The following is a 22,656-nucleotide window of genomic DNA, read 5'->3' as shown; positions in this document are numbered from 1 at the left end:
TTTTTCCAAATTCAAAATAATTCTTGAATTTTTTGTCAGAACTTTTAAATACATTTCAAAATGAATTGAATTTTTTCTATAACTTTTAGAAAATCCTGCAAAATAAAAAAAAATCGAATTTATAAATAATAATAAAACACTTATTATTTATAAAAATATTAGAATAATTCTAAGAGATAGTTAGAAGTTTTAAAAAGATTCGAATTAAATTTAGAACTTGAAATACTTACAGCCGAATTTAGAATAAAATTGAGATTTTTGCAGATTTCAAACAACAAATTTAGCATTTTTTTAATCATTTTGAAAGACTACAAAAAAATACAAAATTTCTTCACATTTTTCGGAAAATTAAAAATGATTTTTCAGTTCGGAAAATTATTGTAACAGAAACTTTAAGATGATTTTAAGAGATTTAAAAACTGATCAAAGAAGAACATGGAAGATTCTAAGGATTTTATTTAATTTGCTGGATTTTCAAAAATTGTAGGAAAATTACCCAAATTTTTTCTACAAATAATAAGTGTTCAATTGTTATTTATGCGTCAAAATGTAACAATTTCACTTATAAATTAGACACTTTTTAAATAGAACAATTAATTTTAATTTAATTTAATTTAATAAATTTAATATAAAAAATAAAAATAAAGGAATAGCTGAAACTCTGAATTAAAAATATATTATTGATAAATCATGAAAATTTGTATTTAAAAATAAAATTACCAAACAATAATTATTGTTCAGATTTCTATACTTAGAGTACAGATCCATTTTAAAAATAATTTATTTATTTATATTTACAGTTGATAAAATAAAACTGTTTTTTATCAAAAATTTTCAACTTGAAATTCTTTTAATTTTTAGTTGTTTAAATCCTCAAAATCTTCGATTTTAAAAACTTCTAATTTTTTTAACCTTTAAAACTGCATTTTAAAATTCTTTAAATTAAAATATAGGTTTTTAGTTGGAAATTAAAAAATTTGGTTAAAAAGTCTTCCTTTTTAGTTGAAAACCTAATTGTTTTGTTCGAAAATTGGAATATTAATAAAAAATAAAATTGAACTAAACTTTTTTTAAAACTTGTGTTTTTAATTTAAAAAATTATTCGTTTTAGTAGAAATTAAATCTTTCCTGGATAAAAATGCAGCTATTTGCTTTAAGATTTAACAAATTTCATTAAAAATGTATTCCTTTTGGTTGAAAATTCGACCGTTTTGTTAAATATATGCCTTTTCGGGTTGGAAATTCAACTGCGTGGATAATAAATAAATATTTTATCGCTGAAAATTTATATCTTCTGTTTGAAAATTTAATTTTTGTACAGAAAATTCGTCTTTTGGCTTAAAAATTCAACAATTTCGGTAAAAATTTTTTCGTGCATGTTGAAAAATTAATTGTCTTTAATGAAATTTCATATTTTTCATCTAAAATATTGTTTTATTCCATTCATAAAAAATAGTGTCACAAGTTTCAAAAATAGTGTGAAAATATTGATGTACAATTTTTCAAGTATTAAAAATAAACTTCAATGTTTATTTAAATTTTACTCTCCAGAGTTAATACTTAAAAAATTGTATGAAACTATTTTCAAACTATTTTTTCAAACTTGTAACACTATCTTTTACGAACGGAATAAAACAATATTTCAGACAAAAAGTAAAAATTTATAAATTTACTGATTTGTCATAAACAAAAAATTACTTTTCTAACATTAAAGATACATGTTTAACCAAATAAATAAATTTTCGAAAAATCATTAAATTTTCATTTTAAAAATGTGAATTCTCAACAGAAAGTGTAATAGTTGAGATGCAAACAAAAAAGATTAAATTTCATTTAAAAAAAAATTAATTTTACAACCAAAAAGATGAATTTTCAACTAATAAAAATTTTTCAGTCATGCAAGAAAAAAATGCAGCGAAATTTTTGAATATTCAAGCCAAAGGACGAATTTTCTGTATAAAAATTGAATTTTTAACTAGAAAATATGAAATTTCAGAAAAACAGATAAATTCTTACATCAAAAAGGCAAATTTTCAAAACATATATTTGACTTTTAAGCTGAAAAGAAGTATTTTCAATAAAACAGTTGAATTTTCAACCAAAGGGGATAACTTTTTCCAAAAATTGTTGAAACTTAAAGCAAATAGTTGCATTTTTATTTAAGAATAGTAAAATTTCTACTAAAAAGGGCGAATTATTAAATTAAAAAGACAAGTTTAAAAAACGCAGAGTTGAATTTTCATCTGAAAAAAATGTTAGTTGACTTTGCAACACCAAAATATGAATTTTAAACGGCTTTAGTTTTCAGCTAAAAAAGATGAATTTTTAACCAATTTTTTTAATTCTCAACTAAAAAGTTGCATTTTTATCCAAGAAAGATGAAATTTTTTACTAAAACGGATAAATTTTTAAATCAAAAGACATTTTCGCCAGAGAACGGTTTCAGCTGACTTTTCAATACTAAAATATGAATTTTAGACAAGTTAATTTTCTAAGAAATAGTTGAATTAAAAAAAAAAAAAACAGTTGATTATTTTTGTTTAGCCAATTTTTCATTTTCTCAAATTTATTCAAAATTATTGGCTTATTTTTGGTTAAAAATTCAACTATATAGTTAAAAATATTTGGAAAAGAAAAAAATATAAAATTATTTATTAAAAATTGTATGCAATTTGTTGAAACTTTGTCTTTTTTGGCAACAAAATTAATCTTCTTGTTTGAAAATTTAACTATATTGTTAAAAAATAATGTATTTTGTTGAAACTTATCTTTTCTGGTAGAAAAATTATTTTCTTGGAAGTAAAATTTATTCCAAATTTGTTGGTATTGCAAAATTAATTTTTTTATTAAAATTGTTGCTGATAAACAAGACATAGAAATTTAATGAAATACCTACAGAAACTTATTCAATACATTAAAAATTTTTTATTGAAAAACAATTACCATCAATTTTTGTATGTAATTATATTTATTTCTTTTTATTTCAAAAAATGTAATCCCTTACTAGTTTCCAAATTTGAGCGACTTCACTGATTTAAAAACCAATTTTTCATTAAAGTGCTTACGACACTTGAAATTATTGTTAATTAAGTGACAAATATTTATCAAAATTTAAAATTTGAAATTCAAAATTAGAGGATTAAGGATCTTTTTTCTCTAATAAATATTTATAATATTTTTTTATTATTACAAAAAATTTGTAATATTTATGATTACAAAAGGAACAGTCAATCAAAATTTTATCAAAATTATTTAAGTTCATATGATTACAAATTTAAAATCGAAATTTAAAATCGATTATTATTCCAAATTTGAAAGCTCTTCAATTTAAAGGATAAGAATTTAATGCTCTCGTGAAATAAAAAAAAATGTCCAAAACATGAAAAGGTTTTTGCTTTCATAGATGGATGTTTTTTGATTAAATTACATTAAATAAATGTGAATATTTTTTTAATCGCATAATTTATTATTAAGCTGAATTAAAAAGTTTTTTATAAATAAGATTTGTTTATTTATATAAAATTTTTAATATATATACCTGGCTTGTGGGTCATGTAATGAACCCAACCTTGGCTTTGCTGAACTCCAATGGCTCTCCATTCTTGTTCACTCAATAAATGACCTCTTGGCACCAGTTTCTCTAACTCTTTCGGGAGTACCACGTGCCTAAAATTTAAATAAAATCAAATAGTTACACAAAAAGAGACTCAAAATTAGAATACACAGGAAATAACTTGTTAAAAAAAATATAGGTTTAATGAAAAACCTGTAAAAACACTTTCAATTTGATAATGAACAATTTAGAATACTTCAATCTTGAAATATTTAAACATGAAATTGTTAAAATCAAAATTCTGCGTTCTAACATATTTAAAATTTTTTATTTAATTATGAAGTTTTTCAATTTGATATTGTTTAATACGGAATTATTGAATTCGGACCACTTAACTCTTTAAATATTAGGAAATAAAGTTCATCAATTCAAAACTGTTCGCTTTAACTCGTTTTTTAAATTTTTATTTAATTACGAACACTTTCAAATTGATATTATTTAATTTGAAATTATTAAATTTGGAACAATTGAATCCCATAACTTTGAAACATGAAACTGTCGTTCTCATATGATTAAAAAATTATATTTTATTGCAAAATTTTTTATTTGATATTTCTTCATTTTGAATTGAATTTAGAACACTTCAATCTTTTAATATTTAAGCAATAAATTGTTCAAATGGTTTAATTAAAAAAAAGAGACTAAAGATTAAAATAGTACACTTGAATCTTTTTTTCATTTTATTTAATTACAACCAGTTTCAATTTTAATACTGTTTCATTTAGAATTATGGAATAGCCATTGTTATTTAATTAAGAACAATTGCAACTCGATATTGTTTAATTCGAAATTTTTTAATTTGGAACAATTTATTCCAAAATTTTTAAATATTAAATTGTCGTTCTAATGTTTTAAAAATTGTTTTTTATTGGAAATATTTTTTATTTGATATTTCTTCATTTTGAATTGAATTTAGAACACTTCAATCTTTTAATATTTAAACAATAAATTGTTTAAATGGTTTAATTAAAAAAAGAGACTAAAGATTAAAATAGTACACTTGAATCTTTTTTTCATTTTATTTAATTACAACCAGTTTCAATTTTAATACTGTTTCATTTAGAATTATGGAATTGCCATTGTTATTTAATTAAGAACAATTGCAACTCGATATTGTTTAATTCGAAATTTTTTAATTTGGAACAATTTATTCCAAAATTTTTAAATATTAAATTGTCGTTCTAATGTTTTAAAAATTGTTTTTTATTGGAAAAATTTTTTATTTGATATTTCTTCATTTTGAATTCAATATTAAAATATTTAAACGAGAAATGGTTCAAATGGTTTAAATAAAAAAAAACTAAAAACTAAAATAGTACACTTGGGAGAATTCGTTTTTAATTTTTTTTTTATTGCGAACACCTTCAATTTTATACTTTTTAATATGGAATTATTGAATTTGGAACACCTAAATTTTAAAATATTATAAAATGACGTTCTTCAATTCAAAATTGTTTGTTATAACTCGTTTTTAAATTTTATTTGATTACGAACAGTTTAAATTTAAATATCGGCCCATTTAGAATTACGGAGCTGCAATTTTTATTTAATTAAAAACAATTGCAACTCGATATTGTTTATTTCGAAATTATTGAATTTGGAACAATTCAATCCCAAAATTTTTATATATTAAATTGTTGTTCTAATGTTTTAAAAATTTTATTTTATTGCAAACATTTTTTATTTGATATTTTTTCTCTTTGAATTCAATTTAGAATACTTCAACCTTAAAATATTTAAACGAGAAATTGTTCAAATGGTTTAACTCAAAAAAGAGACTAAAGATTAAAATAGTACACTTGAAATAATTGGTGTTTAATTTTTAAAAAAAACCTTCAATTTGATATTTTTTAATATGGAATTATTGCATTTTTAATACTTAAATTTAAAAATTTTTTAAATTGAAGTTCTTTAATTCAATGTTATCAATTTTAACTCGCTTTCATTTTTTTTATTACGAACACTTCCAGTTTGATAGTGACAATTTAGAACACTTCAATCTTAAAATATTTAAAAATACAATTGTTAAAATCAAAATTCTGCGTTCTAACATATTTAAAAATTTTTATTTAATTATGAAGTTTTTGAATTTGATAGTGTTTAATACGGAAATATTGAATTTGGAACACTTCAATTTTAAAATATTATAAAATAAAGTTCTGCAATTCAAAATTGTTTGTTTTAACTCGTTTAAAAAAATTTTTTAAATTATATTTAATTTAATTATTATTTAATAACTCGTTTAAAAAAATATATGTTTAATGAAAAACCTGTAAAAACATTTTCAATTTGATAGTGACCAATTTCGAACACTTCAATCTTAAAAAATTTAAACATGAAATTGTTAAAATCAAAATTCTGCGTTCTAACATATTTAAAAAATTTTATTTAATTATGAAGTTTTTGAATTTGATAGTGTTTAATACGGAATTATTGTATTTGGAACACTTAAATTTTAAAATATTATAAAATGAAGTTCTTCCATTCAAAATTGTTTGTTATAACTCGTTTTTAAATTTTATTTGATTACGAACAGTTTAAATTTCAATATCAGCCCATTTAGAATTATGGAACTGCAATTGTTATTTAATTATGAACAATTCCAACTGGATATTGTTTAATTCGAAATTATTGAATTTGGAACAATTCAATCCGAAAATTTTTAAATATTAAATTGTTCTAATGTTTTAAAAATTGTGTTTTATTGAAAATATTTTTTATTTCTTCTTTTTTAATTCAATTTAGAATACTTCAATCTTAAAATATTTAATCGAGAAATTGTTCAAATGGTTTAACTAAAAAAAGAGACTAAAGATTAAAATAGTACACTTGAAATAATTTGTGTTTAAATTTTTTTTTAAACAACTTCAATTTGATATTTTTTAATATGGAATTATTGAATTTGGAATAGTTAAATTTTAAAATATAATAAATGAAGTTCTTTAATTCAAAGTTATCAGTTTTAACTTGCTTACATTTTTTTTTATTACGAACACTTCCAGTTTGATAGTGACAATTTAGAAAACTTCAATCTTAAAATATTTAAACACAAAATTGTTAAAATCAAAATTTTTCGTTCCAGCATATTTTAATAATTTATTTAATTACGAAGTTTTTCAATTTGATAGTGTTTAATACGGAATTATTGAATTTGGAACACTTCAATTTTAAAATATTATAAAATAAAGTTCTGCAATTCAAAATTGTTCGTTTTAACTCGTTTTTTTAAAATTTATTTAATTGCAAACAGTTTCAATTTGATACTGTTTAATTTGAAATTATTAAATTTGAAACAATTCAATCCCAAACCTTTTAAACATTAATTTGTCGTTCCTAATATTTTAAAAATTGTATTTTATTGCAAACATTTTTAATTGAATATTTCTTCTTTTTGAATTACTGAATTTAGAACACTTCAATTTAAAAATATTATCAAATAAGTTCTTAAATTCAAAATTGTTCGTTATAAATCGTTTTTTAAATTTTATTTAATTACGACCAGTTTCAATTCTAATATTGTGTTATTTAGAATTATGGAACTGCAATTATTGTTATTAAATTACGAACAATTTCAACGTGACATTGTTTAATTTTAAATGATTTAATTTGGAGTAATTCAATCCTAAATTTTTTTATAATGAAATTGTCGTTCTACTATGTTTTAAAATTTTAATTTTATTGGATATATTTTTTATTTAATATTTCTTCTTTTTGAATTCAATTTAGAATAATTCAATCTTAAAATATTTAAACGAGAAATTGTTCATATGGTTTAACTCAAAAAGAAACTAAAAACTAAAATAGTACACTTGAGAGAATTCGCTTTTAATTTTTTTTTATTACGAACACCTTTAATTTGATATTGTTTAATATGAAATGATTAAATTTGGAACACTTCGATTTTTAAATATTAAAAAATGAGTTCTTCAATTCAAAATTGTCTATTTTAAATCGCTTAATTTTTTTCTTTTTAATTACGAACACTTTCATTATGATAGTGATCAACTTAGAATACTTCAATCTCAAAATATTAAAACATGAAATTGTTAAAATCAAAATTGAGCGTTCTAACATGTTTTAAAATTTTTATTTAATTACTAACTGTTTCAATTTAATATTGTTTAATATGGAATAATTGAACTTGGACCACTTTTATTTTAAAATATTAAAAAATGAAGTTCTTCAATTCAAAATTGTTCGTTGTATCGTTTTTTACATTTTATTTTATTAGGAACAGTTTAAATTTTTATATTTGCAATTTATTTTTTTATTTTTAATAATTTAATAAGAAACTTTTCAATCTTAGAATATTTAAGCATTAAATAGTTCAATTCAAATTCTACAATCCAACATTTAAAAAATACGTACGAAATAACTAGTTTAGAATTTCTTGTTCAATTACGAACACTTTCAATTTGATATTATTTAATTCAAAATTAGTCAATTTAGAAGAAGTCAATCCGAAAATATTTAAACATGAAATAGTTCAATTCAAATCAAATTTTTAAAAATACACATGAAATAACTTGATTGAATTTTTTTTTAATCATGAAAATTTTTAATTTGATATTGTTTAACTTTTAATTACCGAATTTGGAATAGTTCAATTAGACAATTTTTTAACGTGAAATTTTTCGTTCTAGCACATTCTAAAAATTGTATGTACTTGCAAACCCTTTTAATTTGATATTCTTTAATTTAACATTACTGAATTGGGAACAAATAATCTTAAAATTTATTTGAACATGAAATTGTTGCAGTCAAATTATTCAACTCAAAACAAGACTCGAAAATTTTAGAAATACAAGTAAAAAACTCGTTTAAAAAATATTATTTAATTAAAAACAATTTCAATTTGATATTTTTCAATTTTGTAATTACTGAATTTGGAACATTTCAACCTTAAAATCTTTAAATATGAAATTTTTAATCGTAATTATTTAAAACGACACTCTAAATTTAAAGAATTCGCATGAAATAACTGGTTTATTTTATTTTGTTAAATTACAAATGATTTGTCCTAGCTAGTTTTAAAAATTTAATTAAATTACAAACATAACAATTTTAGAATATTTAAACAAGAAATTGTTTAATTCAAGAAAATACTAAATCTAAAAAATATTAAAAAATGAAATTGTTCAATTTAAAACTGTTAGTACTAGTTAGTCTAAACAATTTTTCTTTAAATTACGAACATTTTCAATTTAATATTGCTTAATATGTAAATATATATTTTTACAGATGGATTTTTAAAATAATGTAGTTAAAATTTTAATCAAGAAGTTGAATGTTCAACCAAAAGAGATTACTTCTAAAAAAATATATAATAGTTGATATTTCACCTGAAAAAGGTTTTGATTGTTTATAAAAAAGAGTTTATTTAAACTAAATGATGAATTTTTAAACGAAAAGTTGCATCTTCAATTGAAAAAATTAATTTTCAACCCAAAAAAGAGAATTTCCAGCAAAATATTTACATTTTCAATTCAAAGAGATGAATTCTTAACGAAAAATATAATACTTGATATTTCAACTAAAAAATGTTCAGAATTAAAATAAAAAAAAACTGAACTCCACAGTTTAAAAAGATTAGTTATCAGCCAAAAAAAAAATAATTTTTAACGAAATATTAAAATTTTCGAAGCAAACAAAATCTCAACTAAATTAATGTGACTTAAACAACAACAAAATTAATTTTTAACAATAAAGTAGTTTAAATTTCAAGCAGCCAGTTGAATTTTCAACTAAAATAAATAAATTCTCAACGAACAATATAATACATAATGGATATTTCACCTGAAAAAGATTTTTACTTTTAATCAATACATATAGAAATATTAATGATTTTTAGACCGAAGAGTAATAGTTTAATAAAGAATAAAGTTCATTTTTTTAAACTTTAAAAATATTATATTCGAAAACTGGAACCTTTGCCTAAAAAAAATGTTAATTGATCAAAAATTCAATCCAAAAACATTTAAAAATGAAATTTTTCAATTCAAAATTGTTTGTTACAACTCGTTTAAAATTTTCTTTAATTATGAAAACTTTCAGTTGGATATCGCTTAATTTTTAATTCTTGAATTTGAAACACAATGGAAATATTTTTAACAGTTCTTTAAAAATAATTATAAATTTCAAACAAGAAGTTTAAATTTCAAAATTCTTTCCATTTTCATCAAACGTGAATAAAATAAAAGGAAAAAATGCTGGAAAAAGTGAAAAAAAATATTGATTGACAGACTTCTCTGTCTTCTGTTTTTATTTTTTAATACTATTTGATCCGTTTTTTCCTCACTAATGATTTTATTTATACATTAGCATTTTTTAAATAAATATAAGAGACTCCATAAAAACACATAAAAAGAAAAACCACAGTCCAAATTAATTAAAATCTTTAGAAAAACGTAATTCACTGACAGGTTTCTAAAAAAAATCTCTTTTTTTTCTCACATCAGAGAATTTTATATATTAAAAATTTCAAGAACAAAAAATCCGATTTTATAAAAACACATAAAAAGCAGACCCATAGCACGTCCACTTAAACATACGTTATACAACCCCTAAAAGCATCACGCTATGGTTTCTAGGTTATGAAAAACCAAACTTTCTAAAACCTAAAAAAAATTAAATTCGTATATTTAAAAGCCCACAAAAAATTAAATAATTTTTAATAATATTCTCCCGAGACTCCAAAATGCTCTAGGTGCACAATTTAATAAAAAAACGATGGCTGCTCCTAATTGCATCCAAACAAAAGATTTTCATTGAAAGCCATATCTGTCTAATTTGCACAAACCTGTATTCGTATTTGTCGTCATAATATTTATCCGAGTAGTAGATGCTGTGAGGCATGATGATTCACTTTTTATATTAACGCACAAATTGAAATGCTCCGCAAATTACAGCGAAAAGCATGAATTCATTCAGAAAATATCCAAAAACCTTGCTTGACGGCGTGTCCTGTCGGATTCTGATGGATTCTGATTCAAAATTTAACGGATACACAATGGAGTGTGGTAGGGAGAACCGAGATAACTACGTGGATTATTGACAGATGAAATTCGAAAAATAGAATAAACTGTTTTGATTTTTAAACATATAATTTACTTCACAACATTCTATAAAATTCTTTTTTTTATTTTTATGAATCTATTACATACATCGATCTTGCTTTTACTGTATATAGTTTTCAAACAAAATGATAAAAAATCGGAAAAATATACACGTAGTAAATTCACTGCGCTTGAGCGGAAATCAGCTGTAGTTACAAACAAAATGTCCGCCGTAGAGGGAGGGAATGTGAATTTATAGGTTATGTTACTCGTTTAATTCTCGTTTTAGAACGTTTTGAATTCTTTAATTATATAAATATATTCTCTTAAGGATAGGAAAGTATCTTTAATTGTGGAAAATGGAAAGACATTCGCGTAGAGGTGATTACGATAAGTCAAGGTCGAAAGATAGAGAACGGAGTGATAAATATAAACATAAAAGGTACGAGGATTATGACAGGCGAGAGAAAAGTTCAAGTTCTAGACACAAACATGATAAATCTGAAAGATCTGGAAAATCTGAAAGATCAAGGGATAGACAGAAGAAATCTAAACACAAAGATCGTTCCCGGAGTAAAGAAAAACCTTCCAAGCACAAAAGTCGTAGAAGGTAAGTGACGAAGTAATTTTTTTCAATTTTGGTTGATGCTCTGTTTCTGTTTTATATCTGTTTTTTTATTTAAAATTAGAAATAAATTAATTAGGTATACAGTATACATAATTTTTTAACCAAATAGATGAATTTTCTATAAGAAAAAAACGAATTTTTAACAAAAAATGTAATAGTTCATATTTCAACGAAATATTTTTTTAATCAAAAAGAAAAGACAATAGAATTCAACCAACAAAAATGAATTTCCAACCAGTTGCTTGAATCTTCAATTAAAACAGAAGAATTTTGAGCTGAGAATGTGAATTTTCAAGAAAAAAGTTATTTTTCAACCAAAAAAAAGAGTATTCTCAATCAAATATTCAAATTTTCAATCGAAGAGATAAATTATTAACGAAAAATATAATAGTTGATATTTCAACAAAAAAATATTTTGATTTCAAATCAAAAACAGTTGAGTTGAACCGAAAATATCTGAAGATTTTAATTTTAAATTAAGAGACTTTTGAATTTATACCAAAAGAGATGGATTCTTTACCAGATATTTGAATTTTGAGTTTAAGTTAATCAATTTTCAACCCAAAACTGACAATTGTCAACATAATATTTAAATTTTCAAACAAACAGATGAATTTTCACTGAAATTGATGTATCTTAAGCCATGAAATTTAATTTTTAACGATAAAGTAGTTTAAATTTCAATCAAGCAATTGAATTTTCAATCAAAGCGGATGAATTTTTAACTAAATAGTTGAATTTTCAGTTAAAAAAATGAATTTTCAATATTAAAAGAGGATTTTCAAGGAAATATGAAAATTTTCAATCAAAGAGATGCATTTTTAATGAAAAATATAATAACTAATATTTCACCTAAGATTTTGATTTTAAATTAAACACAGTTGAAATAAATTTAAAAAGATGAAAAGTTTCATTTTAATCCAAGAAACGTTTAAATGAAATTTTTAATAGATTTCAATAATTTGACGGAATTTTTAAGACTTTAGGGTATTTTTAAAACCTCTACGTTTTCAAGATCTTTTAATTAAAATTTCTTTGGTAATATCTAAAGATTCCAAGGATTTTTAAAATAATTTGAAGAGATTTCAAAGTGTTTGAATTATTTTAAAATACAGAATTTTCTATAATTTTGGAAGATATGGATATTTTAAAAGATTTTACAGTATTTTATAAGATTTCAATGATTTTATGAGATTTTAAAGCTCTCAATGTATTTTAATACGTTTACCAAGATTTCAGGAAATATAGAATTTCATGGATTTTTATCATATTTAAGTGTGTTTCAAAGAATTTATTCGCGAAAAGTGAGCTATTTTGTTGTTCAATGGATTTTTTAAATTACATTTTTAACTTATTTCATAAGGATTGAGGATTTTTTTAGGGTTTCAAAGATTTGAAGAGATTTTTTGCAATTTTATTTGAAATTTCTCCTGAATTATTTTAAATTCTTTTGAATTTTTCTAAATTCATTCAATTTTACTCTATTGAGTGGAATTTAAAACCTTTTTTTTTTTTAATTCATCTTTTAGTTTTGTAAACCCACCTTAAATTTTTAAGCATTTTATCAAATTGTTTTGAATGCCCCTTTAATTTTTCCGACCTCATTTCAAATTTACTAGATTCAATGCATTTTTTAATATTTTGAAGGATTTTCAATTCACTAAAGAATTTTTAACTTCTGCTTCTTTTTTATGAATTTTATCGAATTCTTCTGATTATCCTTAAATTATTATAAATTTACTGAAATAAATGGATTTTTTAAGACATTTTTTTAATTAATTTAAATTCTTTTGAATTGTTTGGTAGACATTAGTCACACTTTCATTTTTTACCCTGAATTCTTTTAAATTCTTTGGAATTTTTTTGAATTTTTTTTTAGTCCAGTCAACTATTTTTTTTTTATTTTTTGATATTTTCAAAATGTTTTCAATTCGCTTAATTACTTTTTAAATACAGCCTGATTCTTTATGGTTTTTATCGAATTCTTCTCATTCCCATTAAATTCTTCTAAATTAACTCTAATGTTACTGAAATAAATGGATAAAAAAAATGCAATTCATTGAAATTCTTTTGAATTTTTGATCGTCATTAGTTATTTTTGTAGTTAGAAATTAGTAGGCTTTCAAAGATTTGAAGTGATATCCAGTTTTTTGGAATTCATCCTGAATTCCTTTAAATCCTCTGGAATTTGTTTTATTCGCTTTTATTCTTCTCAATTCTACTTATTTCAATAGATTTTTTTCAATTTTTAAAAGTTTTTAATTGATCAATGAAGTTTTTTTCACCTTCTTAAATTTTTTTGAATTCATTTGAACTTTTTTCATTCATCTAAAATTTGCATGAATTTGATTTAAATTATTCTCGCATCCCTTAAATTCCTCTAAATTCATGCCAATTTCATGGAGAACAATTGATTTATTTTTTGGATTTTTAAAATTTAGTCCAGTCCATTTGAATTCTTTTGAATTTAACTTGACCTGTTTTGATGTCTTATGAATTAATCCTGAATTTGTTTGTTACCCTTTAAGCCCGAGAAAAGTACCCTATGAGCGTAAACCTTTGGTTTCTATTTTTATCACATAGGAACTGTGAGGCCTGCAAATATAATTATTTTTTAAATAGTTTTTGTAATTGTAATCTTTATTTTATTAATCTTCTTTTCTAGATTTTGTAATCTTACTGCATTTTTTACCAATTAAAGAAAATAGTTTCTTTATCAATTATTTTAACTATTTTAGCAATAGAAAAATTTACTTTCTAAAATAAAAACACAGTTAGCGTTTTGTATCGAAAATTTATATTTTAAAATAAGTTACAGATTGAAGAATAATGTTCACAACATTTGAACGAGAATATGTTATCTTGGCTTTTTCTTTACCGAAAATCGGTCATTTGAAACAAAAATAATTAGTTTTCAAAAATAAAATTTACAATTTTAATATGTTTTTAAGATATCAATCTTCATTAAATATAAAAACTATTTTTCTTGTTTTTATTTTCTACTACATTAGATAATAAGTATCATAAGACAAATTTTGTGATATAAATCAATTTTATATTTTAATTTCAAAAATTTCTACATGAAACATGTCAAGCTATTTTTAAATAGGGGGGTAATTTTTGCAAGTCCGCAAAAACTTTCTCCTGAAGATTATCTTTTTAGTTATAAATTTTTTTATTTGGTAGAAAATTTTATAATTTTCTTGAAAAGACATCATTTTTTGTTTCTAATTCAACTGTTTTGTTAAAAATTCGTCTTTTTCAGTTAAGAATTAAACTCTTTCCGTAGAAGATTAGATTTTTGTTTAAAATTTATATTTCGTTGCTGATAAGTCAACTGAAATCTTTTTTTGATCAAAACTATTTGTTCTGAAAGTGTGTCTTTGATTTGAAATTTTATCTTTTCTAGTAGTAATATTGCATATTTCTTGGATATAAATGCAACTTTTTTGTTACAAATTCAACTATTTCCTAGAAAATATGCTTTTTGTTTAAAATCCGTATTTTCGTGTTGAAAAGTCAATTGAAATCTTTTTGGATGAAAATTCAACTCCTTTTTTGGAAACTTGTATTTTTGAAATGAAAATTCACCAATTTTAGTAGAATTTTCATTTTTCTTAAACAAAAATGCAACTGTTTGATTGGAAATTTTAACAATCTTATTAAAAAGTCATACTTCTTATTTAAAAATTCGACTTTTTAGCAAAAAACTAACTTATTGTTAGTATTATTTATTGTTTTAATTGTAAATTAACTTAATCTAGTTTTGGTGTTAGGAAGTGAACTGGAATCTTCTTTGGATGAAAATTTAGTTGTTTTTTTGCGTTTTTTTGTAATTAATCTATATTATTTGAAATGTCATTTTTCTTGAATAAAAAATAAAACTGCCAGGTTGAAAATTTAACTCTTTTTTTTTAAGTTTGACTTTTTGATTTAAAAAATTACCTGCTTTAGTAGAAATTTCATCTTTTTTGCATAAAAATGCAACGGTTTGGTTAAAAATTCAACAATTTTTTTGAAAAATCATACTTTTGGGTTGAAAATTCTGCTATTTTGTTGAAAAATTTTTAGAGAATTTACTTTTTGTTTAAATTTAATATTTTGGTATTGACAAGAGACCTGAAATCTTCTGGATGAAAGTTCAACGTAAAAAAAAATTTAATTTTTTATTAAAAACTCATTGCATACTTTGATCTTCAAATGAATTATTTTTTGGATGAAAATTTCACTATTTTTGAAAAAAAAAATTAATCTGTTTTAAGAGGAATTTCATCCTGTTTGGATGAAAATGTCACTGCTTGGTAGAGAATTGAACCATTTGGTTAAAAATTCATCTTTTTTGGTTTAAAAAATTCGTCTTTTTGGATTGAAAATTCAATTTTTTTCATAAAAACTTGTTTCTTGTTTAAAAATTCATACTTTGTTTGTGAAAAGTTAACCGAAATCGTTTTAAACAGAAAATTAACTTATTGTTTACAATTTCTATTTTGGTGTTGCAAAGTGAACTGAATTTTCATTTTTCTTTTACAAAAACGCCAATGTTTAGTTCAATAAAAATTTAACTATTATTTTGAAGATTAAAAAAAAAAATCATCTGTTTTAGAAGAAACTTCATCTTTCTTGAATAAAATTGCAACAGTTTGGTTGAAAATTTAACAATCTTGTTAAAAAGTCATACTTTTTAGTTAAAAATTTGACTATTAAGCAGAAAATGTACTTACTGTTTACAATTTCCATTTTGGTGTTGAAAAGTAAATTTTGGATGAAAGTTTAACTATTTTTTTTAAGATTTTTAAACAAAATTCATCTGTTTTAGAAGAAATTTCATCTTTCTTGAATAAAAATGCGACTGTTTGGTTGAAAATTCCACTCTTTTTTTAAACTTTGTCTTTTTAATTTAAAAATTCACCTGTTTTAGTAGAATTTTGATTTTTCTTTTACAAAAATGCCACTGGTTGAAAATTGAACTATCTCGTTAAAAAGTCATACTTTAAAAAAATTAAAAATCCGACTATTTAGCAAATAATTTACTTATTGTTTACGATTTCTAGTTTAGTGTTGCAAAGGGAACTGGAATAAAAAAAATATAATTTTCAAATCAATAATTAAATTTACAACTAAACCATTTTCAACTGAATTTTCAACAAAATACATGAATTTTAAACTAACAAATGTAAAGTTTCTATGTAAAAATTAACTTTTGTGGAAAATTTATGTTTTTTGTTTATATTTAACTATTTAAAAATTAAATAAATATATTTTTATGAAACTTGCACTTTTTGGTAGAAAAATAACTTTTTTTGATAAAAGCATTATAGTTTCGGGTTAAATCATTATTGACCGTTTTGTAGTTAATTCGTCTTTTTGGCTTTAAAATACAGCTATTTTGTTGAAAATGCGTGTTTTTTTTTTTTTAGTAAAACATTAATGTTTTTGCTTTGAAATCCATGTTTTGGTTAAAAATGCATATTTTTAGTTAAGAATTCAACTGCTTATTTTAAATTTGAACTAATTTGTTAAAAATTCATATTTTATGAAGATTCACCTCTTTGGTTCAAAATTAATCTTTTTTGTTGATAACGGTTAAAAAATTAGTTTTTTTTGGTTGAAAATTTAATATATATTTGGACTTGAAAATGTAGGAATTCAAAGTGTTTCATATTGAATTCAATATGGTACTTACATTAATTTCATTTGAAAAAATGTATTCCTCCGTTATTACCCTTTTTTAATAATTCAGATTTATAAGAAGGGAATTTAAAAAAACAGTCCCTGTACCATTTATGAATTTATTAGACTTTGAAAATTCCTTGTTACAAATAAAAAATTATTTAAATTTAAAAAAAAAATTGCACATAAAAATTTTCCAGCATTTGAAACATTCTTTTTAAAAATTTTAGAAAAATTGAGTTACTATATTTCTGGATTATATTAAAAGAATGGAATTTAAAAATACCTGTTCTAAGTCCCTCTTCAATCTTTTTAAATGATTAAAAATCTCCAAAGAGGTCGCAACCATAAAATGATAGTAAATTTTTCTTTGCCGGTCAATGTTAACAATTTTTAGAAGAAAAATCTGTCCAAGTTCGATTTTAACATTAAAAAAAAATTAGTTATATTTTTGTCTTGTTTCAATTATGATATTATTTGGTTTACAATTTTGAGGTTCTTTTTTTAATTGTAGGAAAAATTCGATAAATATCTTCTAAAATTAATCGATTTTTTCCTACAATTTTTAGAAAATCCCGTATTCTCTTTTGACAATTTTGGAAATATTTTAAATTCTTTTGAAATATTCTCTTAAAATAATTATTCAAAATAAAACGTCACTTTCAATTTTCCTAGGAATATTAGGAAAATGTTTTTATTCTTTTGAAGCCTTTCACAATTCTTGAAAAGCTTCTGAATTTTTATTTGAAATATAAAAAAATCTACATATTGTTTCACATTTTTTTTTATTTTTAAATTAGGTACCGAAAATTTGGTATGAATAGCCGAATTTTTTTTGGTACATACACCTCGTTTAAATTTTTTGAAATCATTTCATATTTTTAATTAATTTTGAAGCTTTTCAAAACTTCAAATGACTAAATTTTGTTGTCTAAACATAATCAGCAGAATTTTCTAAAAATTTTAGGAAAATTCAATTCATTTCATAAGATATTTAGAATTTCCTAAAAAAAAATTCAAAATTCATACTTTGATTTTGAAATTTTTTTAAATACAAAAAAAGTTAATCTGTTTTAAGAGGAATTTCATCTTGTTTGGATAAAAATGCCACTATTTGGTAGAGAATTGAACTATTTTGTTGAAAATGCATAATTTTTGGTTTAAAAAAATCGTCTTTTTGGATTGAAAATTCAATTTTCTTGATAAAAAACTAGCCCCCTGCCTCGACCGTGTACGTGTATGCAGTAGTAGTTTTCTTACGAACCGGAGGGGAAATGTCGGTTAAACTAATTCAATAGATGGCGCCACAAAAAGTAGGTCTGACTTTTTCCTTGAATTGCATTAAGAAAAAGCAAAAATAATTAAAAACTTGATGCTGTTTGCAAGTAAGCAAAAAATATATATATATAAATAAGAGTAACTATTAATAATTATTTTAAAATAGAAAAAGACATAAAAATATGTAGTTTAATATGAATAAAATTTAATTTTAAAATACAATTTGAAAGCAGTTCGAACTTCATATTTCTATGATTTATTTTACTGATATTATTGATTTCATTATTTGTTCTAGTTAAAAAAATTATTTATTGTTAAAATTATTAATGGATCTAATAAAAAAATTAACAATATTTAATTCCTCGATGAGATAATTATTTAAAACATAGACATGATTAGAAGAACTAATAAAAAATATATCACTTATATCGAATATAAATATAATAATAATTAAAATATGTAAGACTACAACTTCAGTTGCAAAGTGAAGAATCTTTGTACCTTTAAAATCTTAACAATTTCGAGTTTTGAAGGAAATATTTTTAAAAAGTAATGGTAATTTTATTTAAAATGTTTAGAGGGAATTATTTGATAAAAAGTCAATGACAAGTCTGATAAATGAGAAAATAGATTTAATATTATTTAATATAATGTATATATTTATTTAAATTGAACCGAACATCATATATACAGATAGTCTTATTATCGGTAAAATTTTTTTATTTTTGCTAAAAATGCTTCGCATTATTATACAAATGACATTTAATAACAAAAATAATTTAAGAGTTTATAATAACCACTGTGATGAACAATTATTTTAGCAAAATATTAGAATTTGAGATTTTTGAAATTATAATTTCCTTCAGTGGCCAGAACGACTTCAGGTATTCCTTAAAATAATAAATATTTAATAATATTAGATAAAATATAACAATTTAAATTTTTCTAAACAAATTAGATAAACAGATTGGAAATTTTGGCATTTTTTTTTGTTTGCACTGGAAATGTTTTAAGTTATTGGACGAATGACTGCTAGTCACCAATATGTTAGAAAAGTTAACAATAACCACTGTTATTAACAATTCTTGTGGCAAAATATTTAAACTTAAGGTTTTATCAAATTTTAGCATGCAGTGTTATGATTCATTTTCAATCTATTAAGATTGAAAGCCCGACTTTTTCCAAGTGAAACTGCCAACATTTAGAAATTGTTTATGTAAATTGTTTTTAAACATGTAAGTTGTTATATTCTACTAAATGTTATCAAAGATACATTTTTTAGGAATATCCGGAGCCATTGTAGCAACTAAAGAAAATAAAAATTTTGATAAAACCTTACCTTTGTCACAAGAATTATTTATAACAATGGTTATTGTTAATGTCTCAAATATTTTTGTGACTAGCAGTCATTCGTCCAACAGTTTAAAACATTTTCAGTGCAGACAAAAATTTCTATGCGAAAGGATCAAAATCTTGCACTTCTTTACCTAATTTGTTTAGAAAAATTTAAATTGTTATATTTTATCAAATATTATTAAATATTTATTATTTTAAGAATTACCTGAAGTCGTTCTGGCCATTGAAGAAAATTATATTTGAAAAATCTCAAATTCTAATATTTTGCCACAAAAATTGTATATCACAGTGGTTATTATAAATTTTTAAAGTATTTTTGTTATTAAATGTCATTCCTACATTAATGTGAAGCATTTTTAGCCAAACATTTTTTTTTACCGATAATAAGATTATTGGTCAATTTGTTCATAAAATTGGTTTATAAGAAATAAATGGATTAATAAGCACATTATTTGTATTCTATGAGTTTCTAAACATTTATTTAAAAGTTTTCCTGATCAGTTATTAAAGCGTAAAAAATTGTTATATAAAAAAATTTAGTTTTTCCATGTTTTTAGTGGAAAAATTATTAATAAAAAATTAGAGGAGACATAAGTTCATAAAGTCAAGATCTATGGAATTTAATAATCTTTAATTTAAAACAAAAAATTCAAAATCGCAAAAAATTAAAGGCTCTGAACATAGATTATAGTACGTTTGTTTATAGAGTTTAATAGCTTATAGTCTCTTTATTTGAGAAATGAGGTTTGCAATAATATAATTAACAATTTAATTCAAAATCTCCTTTAAATTAAAATTTTTAAATAAAATTATTAGGGGTTGTGTGCAGCGAGAAAAAAACTTTCAAAATTAAGCAGTAAATAAATTATTGAACTGCATAAATGTATATATGACGTTCGGTTCAATTTAATTAAATATATACATTATATTGAATAATGTTATATCCATTTTCTCATTTATCAGTCTTGTCAATGACTTTTTACCAAATTATTCCCTCAAAACATTTTAATTCAAATTAATATTACTGTTTAAAAATATTTCCTTCAAAACTTGGAATTGTTGAGATTTTAAAGGTACAAAGATTCTTTACTTTGCAAATCAAGTTAATAATTCTAACAATAAACATTTTTTTTTAACTAGAACAAATAATCAAATCAATAATATCAGTAAAATAAATCATAGAAATATGAAGTTCGAACTGCTTCTATTTTAAATTATGTATTAAATGTATTTTAAAATTAAGTTTTATTCATATTAAACGACATATTTTTATGACTTTTTCTATTTTTAAATAATTAGTAATAGTTACTCTTATTTTTTCATATATATTTTTTTTGTTTATTTGCAAACAGCATCAAGTTTTTAATTATTTTTGCTATTTCTTAATGCAATTCAATGAAAAAGACAGACCTACTTTTTGTGGCGCCATCTATTGGATTAGTTTGACCAACATTTCTCCTCCGGATCGTACGAAAACAGAAAAGTGGGGGCGATGCATGGGGCTGATAAAAACTTATTTTTGGGAAAATTTACCTTTTTGATTTAAAAATTCATCTAAGACAAAGTACCATATGGTTCCTATTTTTAATCATATAGGGACTGTGAGGCCTGTGAATGAAACAACTTTTCAACTTTAATTTTAAAAGTTTATGTTTCAAGAGTTTCACTCGGAGTGCTTTCATTTGCAGTCAAGTTCGATTTTTTAAATATCATTGACCTTGAAAAATGTTTGCGAACCGGGAAACAATCGGGCATTTTTTTTCGATTCAAACGGCCGATTTGGGTCCTTTTCAAGATCCTTTTAGTGGTCCGTGACGGTAATCTAATGTTCCTTTTGTATTCGTCACGTACCGGGCGGGCAGAGTTATTTACAGTAGTTGGTCGCGGCTAATCCGCTCTCCCTTTTTAAATTTCTCTTCAAATTATTAACACTTTTTTTTAATTGATGAATTTTCTCATTATACTTATTTATAATTATAACTTATATACTGATATACAATTTTCTAATTGAATTCAAAATGTATCCTTGACCATTTTCAAAGATATTATAAACGTAGATGCGGGACGGGGCGTCGGAGTGGGGAATTATATATATAGGACATCACATTTTCTGCCCTATCGAATAGCTGCCCTCATCGTACTACGAAGTCGAATTATTGTTTTCTCATTCTTCGTAAAATATGACGGTAAAGCAGTAGAAAGATTTTTTGAGGTTAGAAAAGTTTGACATGTATGTATCGCTGAATTTGTTCAGATCTGAAGCTTGATCCAGGTTTTCGGTACAGTCTTTTTTTTTAATTATAAAAAAAATGTTCTCGAAAAATCATATTTTTAATTTTTAAAAAAGTATTATAAAAAGACATTTCGAGATAAACAAGTGTGGAAAACATTGTTCTTTGACAAATTATTTTTTTAAATTGAAATAATCAAATATTTATACCAAAGAAACAACTTTTTAAATGTTTGAAGTGTTCAAACATTATTGTTTAAATTTAAAATAACAATAATAAAAACGAAATATATTTCTGGATAAGATATTTTGGTTGAAAATGTATATAGTATTTTTTAAATCACAAAAGTTCTTCCGAAAAATCGAAATGTTAATTAAAAAACACGTGTTTTTGTATATGAATTTGTCGGTACAATTTTTTAAATAATTTTAATTTTAAATTCAAACAATTTTTGACACTTTAAATATTAAACAAAAATTTATTTGATAACAATATTTTATTATCGTATTTTTAATAAATAATTAATACTGATTAAGAAACAATTTTATTTGGGGAGTTTTATTATTTGGGAATTTCCAAATTCGTTAATATTATAAACTGTTCATGAATTTTATTAGTTTTGGAATTGTATTTTTCGGTACAGAGAGTTTTACCGAGTCGGGAATTTTATTTTTCGGGATATTTCAGCGTCCTCATAGAATTACAGAAAATTTGCTCTAATTTTAATCTCGGCGCTCGATCTTGTTAATTTTTTCCTGCAGTATTAATAAAGAAAAATTGTATAGAAATTTTTGATACCACAAAGTTACAGATAATCACAATTAA

General features: G+C 22.4%; 2 protein-coding genes across 2 annotated transcripts in view; both read right to left on the bottom strand.

Annotated features, from left to right (window-relative positions):
* Positions 1–10,611, bottom strand: part of LOC117180378 (cyclin-dependent kinases regulatory subunit) — a 15,335-nt gene extending 4,724 nt beyond the window's left edge. The window contains exons 1-2 of the mRNA XM_033372854.1: positions 10,413–10,611; positions 3,539–3,666 (exon numbers count right to left, since the gene is read on the bottom strand). Of these exons, the coding sequence (XP_033228745.1) occupies positions 3,539–3,666; positions 10,413–10,468 (184 nt within the window). The 5' untranslated portion in view covers positions 10,469–10,611. The remainder of the gene's footprint in view (positions 1–3,538; positions 3,667–10,412) is intronic.
* Positions 10,612–13,871: 3,260 nt separating this feature from the next.
* The window catches only part of LOC117180714 (cactin-like), a 24,792-nt gene continuing 16,007 nt past the window's right edge, over positions 13,872–22,656 (bottom strand). Inside the window, exon 3 of the mRNA XM_033373201.1 lies at positions 13,872–13,891. Coding sequence (XP_033229092.1) covers positions 13,872–13,891 — 20 coding nt within the window. The remainder of the gene's footprint in view (positions 13,892–22,656) is intronic.

This window comes from Belonocnema kinseyi, chromosome 9, assembly GCF_010883055.1.
Source record: "Belonocnema kinseyi isolate 2016_QV_RU_SX_M_011 chromosome 9, B_treatae_v1, whole genome shotgun sequence".
Lineage (NCBI taxonomy): Eukaryota > Metazoa > Arthropoda > Insecta > Hymenoptera > Cynipidae > Belonocnema > Belonocnema kinseyi.
This window is presented reverse-complemented; position numbering and strand designations above follow the sequence as displayed.